Here is a 21,942-nt window from a genome sequence, read left to right as displayed (position 1 = left end):
CCGTTCCAGCTTCCTCTTGGTGTTTTCGTGTCTTATACTCTCAGTCTTTGCCACCATTAAAGAGTTCACACAAAGCTCAGAGAGTGCCTTGTACATCTTGGTAAGTATCACTTTATTTAATATTTTAACAGTATTCTGCATATAAATTAATGTCACAAGGTTAACTCCCCCATTCTGTTTTTTTCCACAGGAAATTGTGACCATTGTGGTGTTTGGAGTGGAGTACATTGTAAGGATATGGGCTGCTGGCTGCTGCTGTCGATACAGAGGATGGAGAGGGAGGCTAAAATTTGCCAGAAAGCCTTTCTGTGTCATAGGTGTGAAAACACGTTTGTCTTGTGTTTTACTGGCTGTCATTTCTGTCACCTTGAAGAACATAACATGGACACATTACTTGTTACTTGTTTTGCTATTACTTCTGTTCTTAAATGCTGAAACTTTTGATACAATGATACAAAAATATTTTTCCAACTGCAAATTGTTTGTTTGAACAGTGTACAGATTAAATGAACAATGATCTTCAGTGTCCATAGTAAAGTGTTGTTAATTTAGTCTGATTTGACCAAGGTCATGGTTTTCTATTCATATGTTGTACTTCTCTTCCCAGACATCATGGTGCTGATTGCCTCAGTATCTGTCCTGGCAGCTGGATCTCAGGGCAATGTGTTTGCCACCTCGGCTATCAGGAGTCTGAGATTCCTGCAGATCCTACGGATGCTGCGCATGGACCGCCGTGGAGGAACCTGGAAGCTGCTCGGATCTGTAGTTTATGCACACAGCAAGGTGATCTTGATGTACTCCAGTTTTGTCTGTAGTTTCCTCAATGTTTTGATTGTTAAGATTGTGTGGCCGCCATTATCACTTATCTTTTAACCACAAAGCATGCAGACCAGGTGAAAGTAATATTTTTAGTATAGAGTAACTGTAACCCACATAAATGAGCTGAGAAAGAACAAAGAGAAAAAGTCCAGCGCATATAATAAATGGGAATTTGAAAAGTTATCATGGCTTACAAATATGTTATTTTAGAAACATTTTGTTGTCTTATCCATATGTCTTTGCACATATGCAAGAAAAATGCAGCCATTTTACCCTATTTCAATATTCCCTGCTCAAAAATATATTAAAGGAACAGGGAGCAGGGCCTCACTGACCTCTTGGACAGTCTGGTGGTGCCAAATGGACTGAAACATAATGTCCCAGAGGTGTTCTGTTGGATTTAGGTCAGGCGAGCGTGAGGGCCAGTCAGTGGTATCAATTCCTTCTTTCTCCAGGAAGTGCCTGCATACTCTCGCCACATGAGGCTGGGCATTGTCTGAACCCAAGTATTTAATCCTGATACCTAATGGCAGTCAGGGTGCTGTTGCCTAGCCTCTGCGCACGTCCATGGATATGGTCTCCAAAGACCATAAGTAACCCACCACCAAACAGGGCACGCTGAGGAGGAACCCAGAAATGACAATTGGTCCAGTGATTTCATCTTGATGCCTGTTTTACATAGCATGTTACAGGCAGCATAAAATTCTCCACGGCTTCTCCACACCCTTTCACGTCATGTCTCCTTGAATCTCCTCGATGATCTTGAGACTTTGCTGGCTAATCTTCTGGCAATGGCGTGCATTGATGTGCAATCCTGGAGGAGATGGACTCTATGTTACTTCAGTGACACTCTATTATCAAAGGTGTCTCCTCCGAGAAAGTCTATCATGACAAGGAAGCATATTTCTCTCTGTTTAATTTAAATGAGCTTGGAAAATCTAATTATTTGCTTTTACTAATAAGCTGCAGAAACATCATTACAGGGTTTGTGGGTGTTTGTGTATGATTACATGAGAAGGAGAGATGGCAGGCTGCAGCTTTTGTGGAGACGAGGGAAATAAAGAGGTTTATGAAATGCTTGGTTCGCCGCACAGGGCAAGAGATTCACATATGATGTCCAATATTGTTACAGAATAGCCATTTGTACCCATTGACAGGGGTTACATTGCCACTTTTGCAAAGCATTCAAGATGACACTTAATTACTTTAATTTCCCAGTGGTCACTGTATTGGTTTTCTCTGTAGGAGCTCATCACAGCGTGGTACATAGGCTTCCTGTGCCTCATCCTGGCCTCATTCCTGGTCTACTCCGTGGAAAAGGAGTCAAATAATGAGTTTGACACGTATGCTGATGCTCTTTGGTGGGGGCTGGTAAGACTAACAAGGACAACATGGATCTGCAGTATTTGCTTTCTGTTTTACAACATGCATTTTTGACAAATATTCCGCTTAGAAATGTTCATTTTACTTTATTTCCAGTTTTACAAAAAAAAGGTATTAAAAAAGCTATTTAATGTTTGTTTGTTTTTTATTTTTTTTTGTACCAGATAACTCTTACCACCATTGGTTATGGTGATAAGGTTCCCAAAACCTGGAATGGACGCTTACTAGCAGCCACGTTCAGCTTGATCGGCGTTGCCTTCTTTGCCCTTCCTGCTGTAAGTATGTAGGCTTGTCTTTAGGGCGTTGAAGCCGCTGACAAGAGTTCACACAAAGTGCACATCATAAATGATCCTCATTTATATGCCTTTACTCTCTCTCCATTATGATGTTCTCTGTAAGTGCATATCTGCCTGATCTCACTGCTCTGCCCTAAGAGAATATACTCTGTGTTCTCTGGCAGGCTCTTCCATAGGTTATGGTTTCATTTAGTTTGATATCATAACTACAGTAGTGCATTCATGCTATGGATTCAACATTATGGATTCGAAATGTATCTAATCAAGTGAGTAACCTGAAATGACAACAGGATAGCACATTTAGCACCCAACACCTAGCATTTTAGTGTCTATCAGCTAAATGTTTTCGTTTTAAAGCCCAGAAAACATCCTGTTTTATCCCACAATGACTCTCATTAACCTTTTTATTCAAATCATGTAGCTCATCTCATCACTCAAGCAGGTCCATTGCCCAATAACTGACATAAAAAAGCAGCAACCAGGTGGTGAATGTAGTTGAGCTAGAGAGCCAGTTTTTTTACAGGTACAGCGACAGTGAAAATAAGATTTGTATTCATCAGATCACTAAAACACCATAGAAGCAGTGTGAGGAAATAACTGCGAATGTTTGTCTTTTTGGGACAAGCATCCAGTCTTTTATAGTCCAAAGAAAGCTTAGTGCAACCGATGCTTCTAAAAGGAGCTGAAAAAACTTGGCTCATTATTCACGTTTTCTTTAGAAAGCCTGAGTTTGATGATGTAGTTTCAGTGGCTAAAGTACGTGTCAGTGTTTGTTGTTCCACCTGAGATTTAAAGATATCACACTCAGCAGTAAGCTCTGAGTAAGCAGCTCCCATTCGTTCTGTCAATCATACAGGAAACTGTACTTGATCAGCAATCACTTTTCCTGTCACTACTTTTGGCACAGCATTTAACATCAGCATTTCCTCTCAGGTTTCTATAACCCCAGATGTTTTGTTGGATTGCTTCGGAGAACCGTTAAGGGACAAGGAGGAGACAACTTGCTGTTGTTGCAATTCCTCCTCCTGGCCCACTGAGGTCAGTAAAGGTCACTGATTATTTTATGAGTTTCTGCTTTTGTACAGGGCATCTTGGGTTCTGGCTTTGCCCTCAAAGTCCAAGAGCAGCACAGACAGAAGCATTTTGAGAAGAGACGTAACCCCGCTGCAGGCCTCCTACAGGTATATTGTGTGATAAGATCACTAGATTCAATTTTAAACACTGTTTAATTCTCAAAACAAAAAAACTGAGAAGCCTTTTTAAAAATTTCCTCACCCAGGCTGCTTGGAGGTTTTATGCCACCAACCTTTCCCGTACAGATCTGGTGTCCACGTGGGATTTTTACGAGCAGACTGTAGCTATTCCGATGTACAGGTAACCGATCAAATAAAGTGGTTGAATCATGCTACACATTATTCAGCATTTTCAGGAAATACAACTGTTTACCCATATCACATTCTGCCTTCTTTCTGAACCTTGAAAGCCAAGTTGAAAACTGAGCTCACAGAATAACCTCATCTTATTGTATTCTAAACATCCTTCTTGGATCAGAAGAATCACACACCGGTGTGGCTTTACACTTTCTGCTTTAATAAGGCTTTTCTTTTTAATGGAGAAGCAGATGACAGTCTTAGCAGTGGCACTCTGAAATGCTATTCAAAAGACAAATACTGCCCTTGGCCAATTTGAAAAATTAAGCAGACATTTTGGTGTCCAGCTGTATGAATTAGCAAATAAGCTGCCTTGCTCGACTCTCACAACACAGATTTCTTTTGCTTTTAATCTAGAAGTAGAAAATCATTAGTTGTCTATTTTGAAATGAGTTCACTTACATTCCAGTTGTAATTTAAGCAGAAAAGGTTATGACCAACTGAACATAACTTAAGGCAATTAGCTTAAAAAGCCCAAAGGCGAGCTTTCACCTTTTGCAACTGAGCTGATGAGGCTGTCTTGATAGAACGACTTCTTTGAAGTTCTTCTTTGTCTTTTCCCAGACTTATCCCACCTCTGAATCAGCTGGACCTGCTGAGGAATCTGAAGGGCAAATCATTCAGGTATAACAATGACATTAGGAGTGACAAAGTTGTTGGTGTGATAGCATGATCTCATTATGATGACACCAACGGTGACTCAGTGATCTTGAAATAGAAGGGACCAGGGCATCAGAGGCTGAAATAACTATGTGCACTGCCCAAAATATACACTGAATGCCTTGATTGTCACAAAGGAATAAGATCTCTGAACCCTGTGAGTCTGGTCTGCTTGCCGCACACTTTGCGCTACACTTCCTGTGTTGCTGGGCCTTCCTTTTGTGTTACCAGCTTTTGTGTGCACTTAGCTCATTGTTGCACTCAGTTCATTTACTGTAGATTAACAAAAAAGAGGCTAACCAAACATTTATTTTAAAACACCTTGTTGATGCAAACATCAACCTGTGACCATAATGAATGAATTTTATGGAACATTTTTTAAAACTATTGTTTTCTTCTATTAGTTTATTTGTAATGGGCAAGCACGGAAGAACACTGACAGTTTCACTGGCTCTATAGCCAGAGCAAATTTTCAACCCCACTTGATTGGAAAACCTGTGCGACACTTAGAAAATTCATTAATATACATTTACCAGACAATTTAGTAGTTATAATCTTGGCTGCTCAATTAATCGAATTTTAATCACGATTACGATCTGGGCTTTCAACGATCATTAAAAATGACTGAGCCGATTATTAGCACCTCCCTCGTGCTTTACTCTCACGCTGCTCCGTGTGGCAAATCAAGCGCACCTCTCTGCATTTCGAACGCGTCACAACAATTAAGAGGACCCGAGGGAAGCTAAGCAGAAGTTATTTGGAGAGGAGAGTGACTGCCGTTGGTTGAAAAGAGAGGTAAAAAAAACTTCAGTGGTGTGGAAACATTATGGGTTCGCGGAGTCAGACGTGGATCAAGTAGACACAGTGTGTAAACTTTGCTACGGTGTCATAGCTGCACCACAGAGCAACACTGCAAAGTTCACTAAACATAGATGTTTACATTTTTCATTTATTTCTTATATTGCAAACATTTGCACTGTTATCAGTATTTGCACACTATTTAATATTATTTTTTAAAGTCATTATTCAATACATTGTTATTGTTAACCCTTTAAATCCCTGTAGAACCAGAACCGCTTAAGCTAGCGCAATAATTTGTTTTGCATATGAAACCGGAGGAGTTGTACTTACATCTTATGCCATCAGCTTGTCCTCGGTCACGGTTTCCTTCCACATATAACTTTGCAAATATTGCATAAAAAGCGCTTGCAGGAACAAAAACATAATATTCCAGAAACACGCTTTGCCGATCCGATCAGCTGTTCGTAACACTTCCCACATTGAACAAGACCTCAATGCGAACTATCGCATGTCTGCAATTTCCTGTCCGAAACCGGAAGTGACGTCATTTTGCGGAAAATGTAGTTTTTTACTTGCAGGCCTTAAAAGCCTATACTGGTGTTTTTATAAGTCAAGTTTGACTCTATACTTAAAGGGTTAAGTATAGAGTTTAAGTTTGACTCGAACCACCGACCTTCTGATTAGTGGCTGACCTGCTCTGCCACCTGAGCTACAGCCACCCCATGCTGCAAATCTCCTGATCCAGGACAAGCCAAATGTTCTCCACTGGATTGAGATCTGGTAACTGTTGAGGCCATTTGACTACAGTGAACATGTTATTATGTTCAAAGAACCAGTTTGAGATGATTTGAGCTTTGTGATGTTGCTCATTATCCTGCTGGAAGCAGAAGATGTAAGCCTGTGCAAATTGTAACCTCAGTTTCCTGTTGACAGGTGTGGTCTTCTGCTGCTGTAGCCCATCTACCTCAAAGCTCAACGTGCTGTGCGTTCAAAGATGCTCTTCTGCATACCTTGGCTGTAACGAGTGGTTGTTTAGGTTACTATAATTATAATATATTCAGACCGTTCTCTGTAAACCCTCGAGACGGTTGTGTGGGGAGAATCCCAGCAGATCCTGTTCCTATAATGCTCTAACTAACCTGTCTGACACAACAGCCATGCCATGTTCAAAGTCACCTAAATCACCTTTCTACTTCATTCTGATGCTCAGTTTGAATGTCAGCAGGACGTTTTGGCCACAATGCAGTGAATTGCTGCAGTGTGATTAGATATTTGCGATAACAAGCAGTTGAACAGGTATGCCTAACAAATGTACGGTGGCCGCGAGAGGCCAAACCGACTGCAACCTAAGAAAACACCAGCAATAAGAAAAATGCTGCAAAAGCACACAAAACAGAAATAAGAAAAACAACAACAAAAATAGGAAAAAACAGATTTCAAAAAGCACAATGGAATTGTTTCTGGGGAGAAAATAACCCGACGGACCAGTTGCAGGAACCCAAAACATGGTAGGTGTGTTTTATCATGATTCATATAATACTGATGACGAACTTTTAGGCTAATAGTTAGGCTAACACACTTACCTCTCATCTTTTCTTTCCTCACAAAACCGATAGATCCTCCACTTCTTTTAACTGTCTCCCAGCGCAATTCTTAGCATATTTTGTTCCTGCAACTGTCGGGTTATTGTCTCCCCAGAAACACTTCCCTTGTGCTTTCGGAAATCTGCTTTTTCCTATTACCGTTTTGTTTTTTTCTATTTCCGTTGTGTTTTGTGCACTTTTGCAGCGTTTTTCTTATTGCTGGTGTTTTCCTAAGTTGCAGTCTATTTGGCCTCTCAGGGCCACCGTACCAATTGCCTATGAATGCAAAATCTTAGCAATAAAGGTCCAGGTTTGATCCTGGAGGAATACCTGTTCGAGTCGTGTTATGAGGCTCACTGTAGTTTTACATATTAAGAGAAAATATGTCAACTTTTTGGTTGGTTTGAAAATGAAGATTCTTTGAACCCCAAGGTGCTGAAGTGTGAATAGGAGATAGGAAGCACTTAAGAATAGAAAAAAGTGCTTGTATGTGAACGAAGCGATTTGAGTGCTCAGGCAGGGTAGAAAAGTGCTATGTAAGAACCAGTCCATTTACCTTTTGTATTTACTTAATAGCCTAAGGTTTCTTTTGTCAGTGGAGACAAAAACCATTGCAGAAGAGTGAGTAAATACTGGACACTCATCACAAAATTTAATCTTCATAAAAATATGAAAGATCATTCAGTGTAAGCAGGCAACTGTTGCTGTTGTTTAGAACTTGTTTCCACTGCCCCCGTGTGGTAACATATATATTGGGGGTTTTTTTTCAGGTTTTTACAGATAATTTTTCATCCATGTCCATAACTTGTATCTTACATTGTGTAACATTTATGCCTTTTCTGCTCACAGGAAGGAGTCACAAACAGAAACCTCTCCCAGGTCTGTGATCTGGTTTTATCTCTCGCCTCTTTCCTTTGCCTTCTCTTCAATTCTGCTCTTAGCTGCTGCTGAGACACTCTTCTTGGGGGAGTGTGCTTACTGTACATCAGTGTGCGAGAGTGGGGGTTTGTGTGTCTGACATGGGTGTGGCTGCGTGTTAAGTGCCTCCTTCAAGAACGGTCACGCTGCATTTGCTCACATGGTGCTCAAAGATCAGCTCACTTTGGCCTCATTCCCAACTGGCAGCTTTATTAAATATTAACCGATATGCTGTTCTTTGATAGTCTACCTTTCAGCATCACCTTGGGAAAAAGTGATTTTGAACACTTTTGCTTGATTTTTCTATCACTCTGTTTTTTAACACAGAAAACAAGTGTAACTATTGACAAGGTGGTAACACTTTATCGTGGCTGAATGACAAACCTCCTTATAATCCAATTGCATATTTTAGACTCACGTGTAAAATCAGACAATCATTTAAATGGCAAAATGAATAAAACCAAAAATTTTTATTCTTTAAATGAGGAATAAATTACAGTCACAGTAAAGCGTTACTGGCATCTTGGCACACGCTGCTGTTTTTGTGATTCTACCCACTTCTATTTTATCTTTTTTGTGTCTCCTCCTACTGCCCACCACTCCAGTAATGAAAATGCACACAAAGACAGACTTTGCGGGTGCTGTCCGAGAGCTATTAGGTATAGTTGCTGCACAGATACTAACAACTGCACTGCAAGTCTGTGTGTCTCCTTCTATTCCTACCAATGTTCTTTTCTTCTGCAAGTGCAAGTAAAGGTAGAGGAGTCACAGAATAAGGACATGTAGCACTACGGAAAGTACACAATCCGACTTGTTACTATTTGTAGCGTAGTGAAGCTCTGTTTCTGATGTCTACATGAGGAGATTCACACGTAAAAGCAACAAAGAGCTATTTCTAACTTTTACCCTTTCCCCAGGAAAGGTGCAGATTTACATCCTTCTTTTATGGTTTCTGTTTAGTAACGTCTTGCAGTTGATTTGCTGGCTGTCTTTTTTGCCCACTCAGCCCCGTTCAGCAGGCAAGGTGCATATTGCTGATTACCTAATGGTTACCACGTGCCATACGACGATGATTTTATTTTTTTGTTGCATGATTTGTGTTCACTTTTTTTGCATAGAGCCAGACCACAGCTCTTCCTTTTGAGACGCAGTGTCACTTTGCTTCCCATGCATGCCTGCTTGTAGCTTCCTGCTGCTTGCCTGAACCACCGAATGCTCTACTATGTTCGTTTGTGGACATGGCTCCTTCTGCTGTAGGACATTGCCCATTTTGCATTTCTGCTGAGGTAAGATTTATTATCACATTGCAGATGAATTCTACAAATTCACAAGCTAGGGCTTAAACACAGTAGAATACAGACATTTAGCTACAGGTAGTCTTTCATTAAAATGATGCTGATAAATGCAGAGTTAAACAGGCTTAATTTACTGTATTGTTACTTCCTTTTTTAGTCGGAAGCCGAGTCTGAAGGACAAAGTGTTTCCCAGTCCTTCTAAGGCTCCTGTGTCCAAGGGGAAAGCCCAGTCTCCAGGTGGAGCAGATGATGGTGCTGAAGCAAGCCCCAGCAAGGTCACCAAGAGCTGGAGCTTCACCGACAAGAACCGAGGGGCGAAAAATGCCTTCAAAGCTCGGGGCAGCACCTCGCGCCAAAACTCAGAGGGTGAGGAAACTGATCATCATCTGACCAGAATGAGTGTAGTAGTGTTGTGTAGTATAACTGAATACACAGCCATACAGTGTAGAGACTTGGAGAATTCTATTATTGTAGGTGGGAAACCTCAGAAACTGTATTCAAACCATCATGAAAACTGTAGAAAATGGCAGACACTTATTAAAAGAGATGTGGGTGTTGTGAATATGAAACTACATTCAGGACATGGAGGCCCTAGCTTTTGTATGGAGCCTGAAAGCAGAGGTGAGCGGGTTGCTGCTTCCTCCGGTGTCTCATCTCTGTGCTCCGGCTTCACATTTAGCTTGCATACACAAACGTGATATCTAACGTTCCAGAAGAATTCAAGTTGAGTGCACTTCCCAAAATTTCCAGGAATTCATTTGAGCCAGTATGACCTTGGCTATTTGTTCAGAGACCAAACTTTAGGAGTCAAAATTATTTATATTAAAGAAAACTGAAAACAAAACCAACAAAATCTTATGTAACTATAACACTACTAGTAACACTAGCTCAATATACAATCATTGCCAGAAGTATACATACATTCATCATGGGCATAAATGGTAAGTGTGTGTTTTTAATGTTTTTTCTCAACTGTTCTGTTTCTGAGGTCCAGAATTGTACAGGATACATCAATAATAACTTTTTCTTAAAAGAATTGGCTGCATAAGATCCACACGGGGTCAAAAGTATACATACACCTCAACTAATATTTGGCTAAATGTTTTGGGAAGTTGCACCTTGACCAGATGCTTTTGGTTGCCATCAACAAGCTTCTGGCAGAATTGGTAGAGTTTATTTAAACATGTTGGTTTCCAAGCAGGGACCTAGCTTTTGAGCATAGCACACAAATTTTCAGTAGAGTTGATCGTTGGGGATTTGTCCATTCCTGAAGTTTAACAGTCCATTTCTAAACACTTGCAGATTCCAGGACAATCGGTTTAAACATACAAGTTATTCAGATGTGTCGCCAGTTTTCTAAGGTCCAGAGGAAGACCCAGACTGTCACCCTCAGATAAGACAAGAGAAAATTAGTTAGCATGTTCCTGAACAGCCCAGGAACCACAAAGGCTCAAACCAGACATTAACTGGAAACTGCTGTAAGGTACACAGTGAAGCAAGTTTACATCACTGTGGACTGAGGGGGTACCAGCCAAGAAGAAGCTCCTGTTTCAAAATCAAGCCCATCAAGCTCAACTGAAATATGCAGCTGCCCACATGGACAAGCTAAATGCCTTCTGGAGGAAGGTTTTATTGTCAGACAAGACAAAGGTTGAGCTATTTGGCCCCAGTGACAAGAGATGTTTGGAGGAGTTAAAGGTGAGGTGTTCAAACCTAACAACCCTGTATGAGCTGTCAAGCATGGTGGCGGTAGCATCATGCTCTGTAGCTGTTTTGATGCCAGCAGTACTGGTACTTTAAAGGATGAATAAAATGAATAAATGAGGACTGCCTATATATTTTTCAGCTGTATTAACATTACATTAAGATATTAAGCTTTTTGAATATACTTCCAAAAGCCCCAAACTCAGACTTATTGAAAATTTGGGAATTCTACTTAAAAGCCATAAGGTCCATACCAGGAAACAAACAAGTTTAAATATCCAGACACAATTATGTCATAAGCTAGGTGATAGCTACCAGGTATACCGTTATATGCAGTGTTGCCAACTTAGCGACTTTGTCGCTATATTTAGCGAGTTTTCAGACCCCTTAGTGACCTTTTTTCTAAAAAAGGTCGCTTAAAAAAGACGTGAAAGCGTGTATCGCTTTTACTCTCAACAAGCAGCGGGTGCTGTAACGCAGTCAGTTCTTCTTTTACTCTTTTACTCTTATGCTGTTTTGTGGATCACAAGGTTTAAAACTACTTATAAACACACACACACACAAAGTAACTCCACCAGAGGGCCTATTTCGGGTCACTTTTGCCGGTCCAAGCCCGGGTAAAGGAGCAGGGTTGGAATTGTGACATTAAAAAAACCAATAATTGCTAAAAGAAATTTAATTTGTAGTTCTAAATAAACTCTAAATGCATTTAAGGCATTTTTTACTCACTTTATGTCTCTTCCACGATGTTATTTCTCTCTCCAACAACATAGGTTACAATTAGATTAGCATGACCAATTATGCAAATTAGGCAATGACGTCATTTAGCGACTTCTAGCGACTTTTAGGACAGCCAATAGCGATTTTCCTTACTGAGGAGTTGGCAACACTGGTTATATGCTGTACAATCACTTGACCTTAGAAAAAGAACAGTTTATCGAAATCAATAAAAGCAAAAACTTACCATAACATTCATGCCCAGGACGAGTAAACTTTTAGCCACAGAATACTTTGGCAAAACTTGTTTATGATCAACAGTTTATCTGACAAACATTCAGTTGCTGCCAGTGAACATGTAGCAGAGCAGTGCCAGGTCAGCAGCTCACCAGCTGTGTGAGTTTAGAAGTTACTGTCAAAACCTCTTTGAGTTGCAATCAATGTGGAGACTGTAGCTGAGTTATCATGCAGACATGTATGTTCCCTTCATGTATACAAAAATTTGTCACTTCTATGACAAATCAAATTTTTAAGAACACATTCAGGAGACCGTCACTTTGGATGTCGTGGTGTGGTGTCATCATTTAGTGCTAGACAGTCCCACTGCATCCATGTGTCATCTGTGTCACTATCATTAGAATATTTCTCTTCTCTCTCCATTTCTTTGCTTTCTGTTAAGCAATGTGAACCAATTCTCATTAGCTGTCTTTCTTCTTTCACTTCATGGCATGTTTAAGTGCTGATTGAAATGCAGGACGAAGACTTTGGACTGAAGAGTTCTCCAGGTTAGACAAGTCATCATGACATGTCTTCAGTAAAGACTGTAACATAGTCTATAATGTCTAGCTGTATAGTTTACCATACATGTTATATAAAGCTTTGAAACATATGTAGTTGGTAAGCTTAAATCTAAGAGAAGAGAGACCAGCCCGTTCAAACATGATCCAGAAACCATTCAATAGACTCCACAGTTTTCCATGTTTGGAATTGATTTGTCTGCCATTCTCATCCTGCTAGAATCCATAACAAATCTTTTCCCATGTCTCTCCTCTCTCTCTTTTTGCAGCAATTGAAGGTTTAATAAGTAAGGCATTGGGATATTTTGTTGGTTGACTTCTATAGGGAAAATTATCCAAAGACAAGTCAGCTTCACCCAGTCTGAGAAACCTGCATGCTGATATCTGCTGAGATATGTTCACTTGACATGAACCCTTTGTTATGCTGTTTTTCTCACTGTGATGACTGAGGGCATGAGTCTAGCAGAGTCTCCCATGGAACTAATTATTCCATATTTACTTGTTATGATTGTTAGAGCACCTCATGTAATACATTTGTATTTATGGTAGCAGTAGGCTAAGCTAAACGGGTTCAAGTCAAGTGGTGCCAAGATTATCCAAAACTGACCCAGAGACATGCTCCCAAACCCTGCTTTAGCTTGCATGAGGAGACCTCACTTTCCCTACCAGATTCTCAGAAAATTTCTGATTTCCACTAATTAGGCCTTGACAACTCCATGCAATATGCTTTAAATTCTGTAGACCAGCCTTCCAGTGCTAATCTGTAATTGGTGGTGGGAAGAGAGTACCTGTCTTTGAAGGTTACAGTAAAGCTTTATCACCTCAGCACTATCCTTCAATTCTGCACCGAATCTTTTTACCTGTCGTCCCACGAAGCTTGCTCACACACTCCCAAACTGGCTAACTGGCTTGAGACCAACTGTAACACGGACACTTGCACCTTTGGCGCTGAAAGCGACGGCTCTGCTCTGCTTCTGCTGGTGACGTTTGTCATGCGGAAGCAGATGTAATTTTTTTTAAAAGAGTGTCCTTGCATTTGCTTTCTAGAGGCGAGCCTTCCGGGAGAGGAAGTTGGTGACGATAAGAGCTGCCACTGTGAATTCTTCACTCAAGAGTTACCACCAGGCTTGAAAGTTGCAATCAGAGCAATCTGGTAAGGACTCTCTGAATAAGAGGTTTTTATGGTTCTGTGATTGGTTATTTCATGTAGTGTAAAAATAACATCTGTGGTCATCTGTGTAGCTATTTCAGTGTTTAAAGAAGTAATAATAATAAATAATGTACAATGATGGACTATTAGCTAGAATGTAGTTAAGTTAAAAGATTCCGACAAGTTTTAAAAAGAGACTTTTTCATTTGATTTGATTTTATATGATGGATTATGCAGAAAAAATAGAATTGGGCTGAAAGGTCTATTGCTTTATTATGTATTCAGGTTGTGTATTTAAAAAGAAAAGTAACTAAGTAATAAAGTAACGAATTACTTTTGAAAATAAGTCATCAGTAAAGTAATGGGATTACTTTCTTGGAGAGGTAATCAGTAATTAGTAACTAATTACGATTTTCAAGGAACTTGACCAACACTGGTTGCCATGCCAGGGTGTCGGCTGCTGCTGACGTCCAGAGATGTGCATGATGTTTGACGCTGGTGCCTCGATGCATCAGCCTCAGTGATATTAGATGCTCAGAAATAACTGGTCTCATTAGTAGGATGTGGAGGTAGTGGTGATTCAGAAGACAGCAAAAACTATTGGTTTAGGATTAGTCATCATAAACTGCTTGGTTATGTTTAAAAGAAGTGGTTTAAAATAGAGCTCTTCACAACTTTATGCTACATATTGCAAAAATGACATTTTGTGAAAAACCAAAAGGCCCCTTTTCACAAGTTGGGAATGAAAGACCTGTCTCACCTCATGCATTACAGCTGCCATAGGACACATTTGTGGACATTTGAGAGACAACATATATATTTAATGTAAAATGGATGACAACCATCAGCTACCAAAAATGTATGCCCAAAATGTTGGTTTTAAGTTGGTTACATGTAAATTTTCCATATAATTCTGTTACATACGTACAGTGTAAAATGTTATCTGATCAATGTGATCAAATGACTTTATTTGGTGTGCATTCAGTTTGTACCAATCATATTTTCCTAAAGCATTAATCATTTAAATAAATAAACCGTTGATTTGTTATATTTCATTTGCATTTTACTCCGCATTGCACTTTTTGTTTGTTTTGAGCAGGAGAATTCTTGGGAGTTATTCTGAAATGTCTGCTGTGATCTGGTCATTTGTTTTCCTGTCACGTGACACGTTTAACAACGATGTCTCGCCCCCTCTCCCCCCCCAGCATCATGAGCTTCCTGGTGTCAAAGAGGAGGTTCAAAGAGAGCTTGCGACCCTACGATGTCATGGACGTGATTGAGCAATACTCCGCTGGTCACCTGGACATGCTGTCGCGCATTAAGAACCTGCAGACCAGGCAAGAAGTCCTTTACTCTTGAATTAGTCATTTCTTTAAGAAATATGTGTCCGTAGTTAGTTTAGTTAGCTTAATATAACAGTGGAGCTTTCATCTACTAACAAAGTGCTTTTAGTGGTCACTGGATACACACATGTTGTGACACACAAGCCATTGATTTGCCTGTTTCATTTATCCAGATACATGTGTTGTATTCAGATCTGTTACATATATTGGTAGCTTGATGTCCTATTAGCGGTCACTCCTTCAGCTCTGAACGTGCCACAGATTGATTTTGGATGTAACACTGATGTCTAATTCACATTGTTTTCTATGTCAGTTTTCCCTCCTACAAGCGAGCTCCTCACACCTTGATCCCCTGAAGGTCTAACATGTACAAGAAATATATTCCATCAGTGAATCACACACACTTTCCATCCATGAAACAAGCCAGACTCACCGTATGTCTCGTGTGTGGAATATATTGCAGACGTGTTCTCCATACCTGATGTGATTCCCACGTTGCTTCATTCTGCATTGCACTCATATCGTCTCTGTGTGCCTTGCCAGGATAGATATGATTGTGGGGCCGCCTCCCCCAACAACACCTCGCCATAAGAAGTCCACTGAAGTTCCTAGGTTAGGTTAATAGACTGCACCTTTAGAATGACCATTTTATCAGCATTATCCTCCTTATGCCATAGTAGCAGTTACATGCTACCTTACTGGTTCGATTGATGGAACCCCTTTTGAGTTCAAGCCATTGACATGTCTCATTGAGCTAGCGGGATTGTGATACATGAAAGCAGGGGTGCAGGTGCAATAGTTAATAAGTGAAATGGCTTAACAGACTGCTTTATGTAGAACATTTTAAGGATGTTGTTCTGTTAGCGCTGGTGACAAATGATATCAGCTGCTGTCAAGGAAAGGCTAAAAAAAGACATTTTGCCGTTTGCTCACTGAATCTTAACGAGCCGTTTCACATGGCCTCGCTCAAGAGGGGTTTGAAGTGCTAAATGCTTGCTCTCTTAGCAGAAAGACAGAGGGAGAGCTCCCCCAGTAGGATGCAATGGAAATGAAGCATGAAGCACCACTGAAGCATGCCAAGTGATGCATTTTGGCCGCAGACAAAATGTCCCTTCAGTTTAGACTCTGTTTTGTTAAACGAAAAAAAAGAAAAGGAAAAAAAGATCGTCTTACTCACATTATGCATGCGTCCACACAATCCACCTGAACTCAGTAGTGTCTCAGGAAACGTTCACCTTCTGTAAGGCCATCATTTATTCATTCAAACATATTTATTTGCAGCTTGACAACAATCATCACTAAAATAATTTCATTACTTTTCAATGCAAGACTAATCTACATTTTGGCATCCCAAACTTCTTGAGTTAAAAATATTGGGGTCAGACCCTGTGGCAAAACAGAGCATATCTACTATACATATAACTATACACTTGTATAATCATATTATAATCTAATATATGACACTATTTTCTCTAAATGTTAGAGTTGACCAGATAGTTGGTAAAGGTCCCAAAGGTGGAGGAGATGCTGTGGAGGACCAGAGTATGATGGGACGTCTGGTCAAAGTGGAAAAGCAGGTAGGAATGTTTCACCCAGGTCTGTGAAGGTCAGTCTGGAAAGTTTTTCTTTTCCCGCCAACATCAACTTATGTTGATTCCTCTGATGGAACACCGTTTTCTGTCTTTCTGCAGGTGGTCTGCATGGACAGGAAACTCGACTTCCTGGTTAATGTGTATGTGCAGCGTATGGGTATCCCCCGTTCCGAAACAGAGGCCTTTTTCAACTCCAGGGAGCCGTATCCAGCCCCGCCTTACCACAGCCCCGAGGAGAGCAAAGAAGAGGAGGAAAAGGAGGAGGTACAGGAGGTGAAGACATGCTCAGCAGCTGATGTCCCATGCTCTGACGGGTCCTTGGAAAAGAAAGACCCTTTACTTGGTCGATCCGTGGCGAGATCAGTTGGTACTCCCTCTGGGAGCAACAGCCGCCCCTCTACCTCCTGGCAGCACCAGCTGCAAAACCCCATCAGCCAGCCTGCCTGGAACAGCAGCGTGGCCAACACCCCTTCGCCAGTAGGTGGCAGCGGCGACCATTCGCCCACCCTGTTCCGCCTCCCACCTCCACCTGCTCCAGCTCATGACAGATCCTCTTCGGGTCAGGGTGGCAGCGGCAGAGAGAGCGGCTCCCACAGCAAGAGGCGCAACAGGAGGCACAGGTGCCATCGAGAGGTCACCGCAGTAGATAGTGACACATCCCTCTCCATCCCGTCGGTTGACCATGAGGAGCTGGAGCGCTCGTTCAGCGGCTTCAGCATCTCCCAAGCCAAGGAGGACTTCTTTGGGCCCTCGTTCTTTACAGGCTTAGGAGGGGGAGCCGGAGCAGGGCCCGAAGCCGGAGGTGGACCTTCACTCTGTGCCAGGGTCAGACCATTGCTAGCAGAGGGGGAGTCGGACACAGACTCTGACCTCTGTGCTCCCTCGCCTCTGTCTTTCACCGGAGAGGTCTCAGGTGGAGAGAGGGGGTGGGCTGGGCTGAAGTAGAAAGGACTGCTCTGCTGGCAGACCTGCTGATTGTGACAGAGGCTGATGCCCCGATTGCCAACATGACCGTATCATTAGACCTCGTGGCCACAGGCTCACTGTAGATGATGGCTGATACAGACTATATTGGGCGGTTATGTGCAGTTGTCTTTTTGCGATAACAGTAAAAATGAGTTCTCACAAAAACAACGGGATCATCCTTTATCAACATTTAAGTTTGTAATGTAACACTTCACTGGCAATGCTTGATTACGGTTACTTTTGTATCCACTCAGAATTTGATTAAATAGCTGTTTAGAAACCTTTCTTTAACTTAGACAAGAAGCCTTTTCGTTATGGTACTTAGTTAGTGAGACGACACTTACACAGTGTGGATTTGTATGAAACAATAAAGAGAATTGCCATTTTGGTTCCTCTTATGAGACGTATGAGTAGCATTTCAGCACGTCTTCTGTTAAACACTGACCACTTTAACATTCAAAAGCTTGCTGGAGTTTGTAACGCGAGACTGTTGAAATCTTATCTTATAACGTAGTGTCTTGATAACTTCCATACCTTAGGATGTCTTGAGGTGTTATGTTGCCAAAACCTTAGCTATGATGATCAGTTAGATTCTTGCTGATTTAAAAAAAAGAAAAAATGCTTCATTATTAATTCAGCCTGGCATTTATGTAATACTATGGAAGAACTCCCCTTAAAGTAATACTGAATACTTCTGTAAGGATACACTAAGGAACCACCTGCATGATAAATGATTGATTTAAGGACTGTGTTAAGTAGGCTGCAAAAACCAAACGGTGACAAACAGTCAAACTGTGTTTTTCTTCTATACAGTAAGAGAGAGTGGTGAATTTAATTTTTTTAAAAAGTGCATGCATGACTGGTTTCAAGCTATGTTTTAATTTTTCTAAGGAGCTTTGCTTGAATTCCAATCATGTAAATGCAGCCTGAGCTTGCTAATTTCAACAGCTCTTCTTTTCTGGGTAAATATGTTCATCAAATTCTATACACATTAAATACAAGAGCAGATGTTTAATGCTGCACAGGTATGGGAACAGGAAGGGCATTTGCTTGTACATTTTGTATTGTTATCACAAGGCATGCAGTGTTGAAGCTGGATTGAGTGCACGTGAAACTTTCTCACTTGTTACTGACATGATGGTATTTAGCCTGCAGTGCATTGAACGTTCATTTAGATTCTCTGATGCTACGTCAGTTTCAGACTAAATGAGGAAATGCAATAAAAAAGCAAGCAACGCGATCAAGAACTCATCCTTTAAAATTGTTGCCTTATTTCCACACCAAAATTTTAGAGGTCCACAAATCAACAATTTCATTTTTAACATTTTATAACAGTAGTGTATGTAAATTGTTATGGGAGGTTCTTTGGCCTGAGAGCAGATGTTTCAGGTTGCACATTTAGCCATTAATAATGCTAACCTTTGAAGCATGAACAGTTCTTGTTAAAATTAACCAATGCCAACATTTTAACATTTACATTATAACCAAGGAAGTGTAATTCAATAGAGACTGTTAATACGCGGTCCATATTTTTCAGCAAAATCAGGAAGCAACTTGCTGGCATGATTTTTACAACCCATTGAAAAGACATGTAGGGTTTTACATGATACCGTAGATCAGCACCATTGTGTAACTGCACCTTTGTCTTGTTCAAAAATAAAACTTTGTGCATCACTAAAAATCGGTCTTTTGATGCCTTTTTTAAAATGAAGAGAAATGGTGTCTTTAGCTATGGAAATGGTGTAATGGAATACATCTGTCACTAGATGGCAACCAAGAACTGAAGACAGAAAGACAAGTCCCCTTAACTGGAACTAAGGATGCCAACCACTGTCTTCTTAACTAAAGCCAGTCTTAAAACACATCTTTTTAAGATAGTCTGTTCTATTAGTTTGTTGGTTCAATTTGTTATTTAAAGACTTTCAAGGTGTTTTCCTATTTCCAGACTTTGATTTTGACACTTAATTGCATGTAAAGTGTCTTGAAGGTCTTCGAAGGTGCCTATAAACAAAATGGTTTATTGTAATCATTTGTTGTAGTGACAGATCAAACACGTGCTGCAAAAGCCAGGAAAAATGGACACGTCCAAATACTTTTGAATATATAGCATGGCTAACACATACTTACACACTTATTGTCCTACTTATCTGTCTACATCAGCAAAAAGTAAATTTATTACCTGATCAGATTATTGAGCAACCTAACTAGTATTGGTTAACAGCCATCATTTATTGTTAGTGAAATAGCAAAGGCAGGTCACAGGATCAGCCAATTTGTTAAGTGTTGTGAGGCCAGGATTTTAGTTGAAAGGGTGATACAAATAGAAATGGAGTAGCCCATTAATAAAAGTCAAGTGATGGTGACACAGCACCTAAGGCTTGTTTACTCTTGGTAGCACCTGGAGAATTGCAATCAGTTTAAGCACCTACAATGTAGACCAAAGGACAACCAACCAGCAGACACAAGGACTTACAACTGATTCTATAAGGCAAATAACTTAAAAAACAATGAAAGTCTGTGTTTTGCTGTGGAAAACACTAATTAAAAACACGACACCACAGCTAATCTTAATCTGAATCCTCAGGACTGCTTGGCTTAATCTGCACAGGACATTCATTCAAAGATGAGAGGATTGGAATTTAAACAGTCTGTACAGACGTAGGAGACTCACCCTTTGATGATGGATGGTGGAAAAGCTGCCAATCAATAAACCCAATAGTGACTCGAATATTACAAAAGTGCTCTCAAAAGAGAAACCGAGAACAGATGGACTGCATGCGTGCTGACATGTTTCACCACTGTGTTGCACAGACAGAAAAGGATTCAAAATGTAGCTCTTCCAGTAGCCTCATCAACACCTAAACCACTCTGTCGCATTTACAGTGTCAGATTTTCTGAAAATAACGCTTGTGCTCACTGAACAGATTGCACTTTGCATGTGTAAGTAAATTAATTTGTGTTTTTTGTTATTTCATGAGCTCTTTTTTTTAACCATATTTTGTCAGAAGTGACTCTGTGTCCTTGACTCTACCCGTGTTTGTGTCCAGGTCTGGCCTGGTAATGTCCATGTAAACATTTATTTATGTATTCCCTATAGTGTTAAATAGCATCAGCAAGAAGTCATCAATGTCCAACAAGGGCAGAGACAGGTGACCTTCCTTTCTTTCTCTCTCTCTGTGTACATACAGACACACAGGTCAGTGGAGGTAGGAAATACTGGCTGTGTAAATATAAGATTGGGCAACATATATCACAATTTGCATTGATTACATGCAGGCTGCATTTCAACAAGACAAGGCAAGAGGCAATCTTTACTGCTTCATGATTGCAGTGGATTTTCATTATACTCAGCAGGCATAAGAGTGTGGCTCTAATATTAAGCTGTAAATAGGTGAAACCAATAAATGCATACACCACAACATACATAATCATAGGACAGACGTGTATGAATGGACAGATGCTTTTCATCAATCATCAGAAAATTACAGAATTGATTTTAATTCCCTGAAAGCCAGTCGTCCATTTATCAGACCGGAGGTGGGATATGACACATTCATTGATATATAGCCTGACTTTACTAATTAGCTGGCTATAAATTGGCATAACTATTTTTAACTTTACTTGCATGTGAACACCTTGCTTACATGTATTCCACAGGCTATTTGTGAGTTGTGACCAAACATATTTTTCCCGTAAGACAATAGAATAAAAACTGCAGCTCCAAAGCCAAAGCCAGCTATTTTATTTATTTATTTTTTACTGTGGTTAAGCTTAAGACAAAGGTATGGTGGATTTCATTGGAGGTGATCTCTCTTGGAGGCTCCACTTGGCCACACTCTAAAGAGTATTTGAATCTGACTCACTGACCTTACCGTCTTTTCTTTAGCATCCTCTGCTCTGCTTCTGTGAAGGTTTCATGAAGCAGATATAATCAATAAAATCAAACTACTGAGAAATGCTATTTCAGTCAGGCCCACTTTAGATAGTCTTGTTTAAAACTGGAAAAGCCTAATTATATGTGACAGTATGCTTCTGTTTTTCCTTCCACGTGCAAGCGTGGAAAGCCTAAGGCGTTGAAAGCTCTTCTTTCCATGTACATAAATGGAAAACCCAAGGCGGGAAGAGCATGTGGAATACTCTCCACTACGGTAAGAAACAGAGCAGGATTTAAGGATAACAAATATCACACTGATAAGTCAGACACAAAATTAAATTGAGGAGCTGGGGTGGAGGTGGATAGCAAAGCGTCTTTTAGACAAAGCAGCAACAAAATTCAGGCAAGAGCAGCTTAAGCAGTTTAATCTGAGCCAGCATATTCTGTGATTGACAGAGCTTGACTTTTCGTCTTGCATGAATTATTGTTGTGCTCATTTTCCTATTTCATTTTGTTCTGTGCTACCTACAAAAGCCAAAAATCACCTTCCTCATTATGATACAGTGCGACTTGATTGTGTCATATCAGGATATGTTTCACATCAAATGATAAAA

The 21,942-nt window shown here is 40.4% G+C and overlaps 1 protein-coding gene across 2 annotated transcripts in view; it reads left to right on the top strand.

Annotated features, from left to right (window-relative positions):
* LOC146610650 (potassium voltage-gated channel subfamily KQT member 2-like) overlaps window positions 1-17,433 on the top strand; it is a 39,253-nt gene extending 21,820 nt beyond the window's left edge. The window contains exons 2-19 of one of the 2 annotated variants that reach the window (XM_085343897.1): window positions 10-100; window positions 191-317; window positions 608-783; window positions 2,065-2,190; window positions 2,367-2,477; window positions 3,584-3,679; window positions 3,778-3,872; window positions 4,493-4,552; window positions 7,822-7,851; window positions 8,496-8,549; window positions 9,343-9,551; window positions 12,344-12,391; window positions 12,673-12,690; window positions 13,451-13,556; window positions 14,759-14,890; window positions 15,440-15,508; window positions 16,380-16,473; window positions 16,588-17,433. In XM_085343897.1, coding sequence (XP_085200023.1) covers window positions 10-100; window positions 191-317; window positions 608-783; window positions 2,065-2,190; window positions 2,367-2,477; window positions 3,584-3,679; window positions 3,778-3,872; window positions 4,493-4,552; window positions 7,822-7,851; window positions 8,496-8,549; window positions 9,343-9,551; window positions 12,344-12,391; window positions 12,673-12,690; window positions 13,451-13,556; window positions 14,759-14,890; window positions 15,440-15,508; window positions 16,380-16,473; window positions 16,588-17,433 — 2,488 coding nt within the window. The remainder of the gene's footprint in view (window positions 1-9; window positions 101-190; window positions 318-607; window positions 784-2,064; window positions 2,191-2,366; window positions 2,478-3,583; window positions 3,680-3,777; window positions 3,873-4,492; window positions 4,553-7,821; window positions 7,852-8,495; window positions 8,550-9,342; window positions 9,552-12,343; window positions 12,392-12,672; window positions 12,691-13,450; window positions 13,557-14,758; window positions 14,891-15,439; window positions 15,509-16,379; window positions 16,474-16,587) is intronic. The other variant, XM_085343898.1, reaches the window with a different exon arrangement.
* The last annotated feature ends 4,509 nt before the right edge of the window (window positions 17,434-21,942 follow it).

Source organism: Diplotaxodon limnothrissa, linkage group LG20, assembly GCF_057381915.1.
Source record: "Diplotaxodon limnothrissa isolate DT_005_m linkage group LG20, D_limnothrissa_male_GT1.1, whole genome shotgun sequence".
Classification (NCBI taxonomy): Eukaryota; Metazoa; Chordata; class Actinopteri; order Cichliformes; family Cichlidae; genus Diplotaxodon; species Diplotaxodon limnothrissa.
This window is presented reverse-complemented; position numbering and strand designations above follow the sequence as displayed.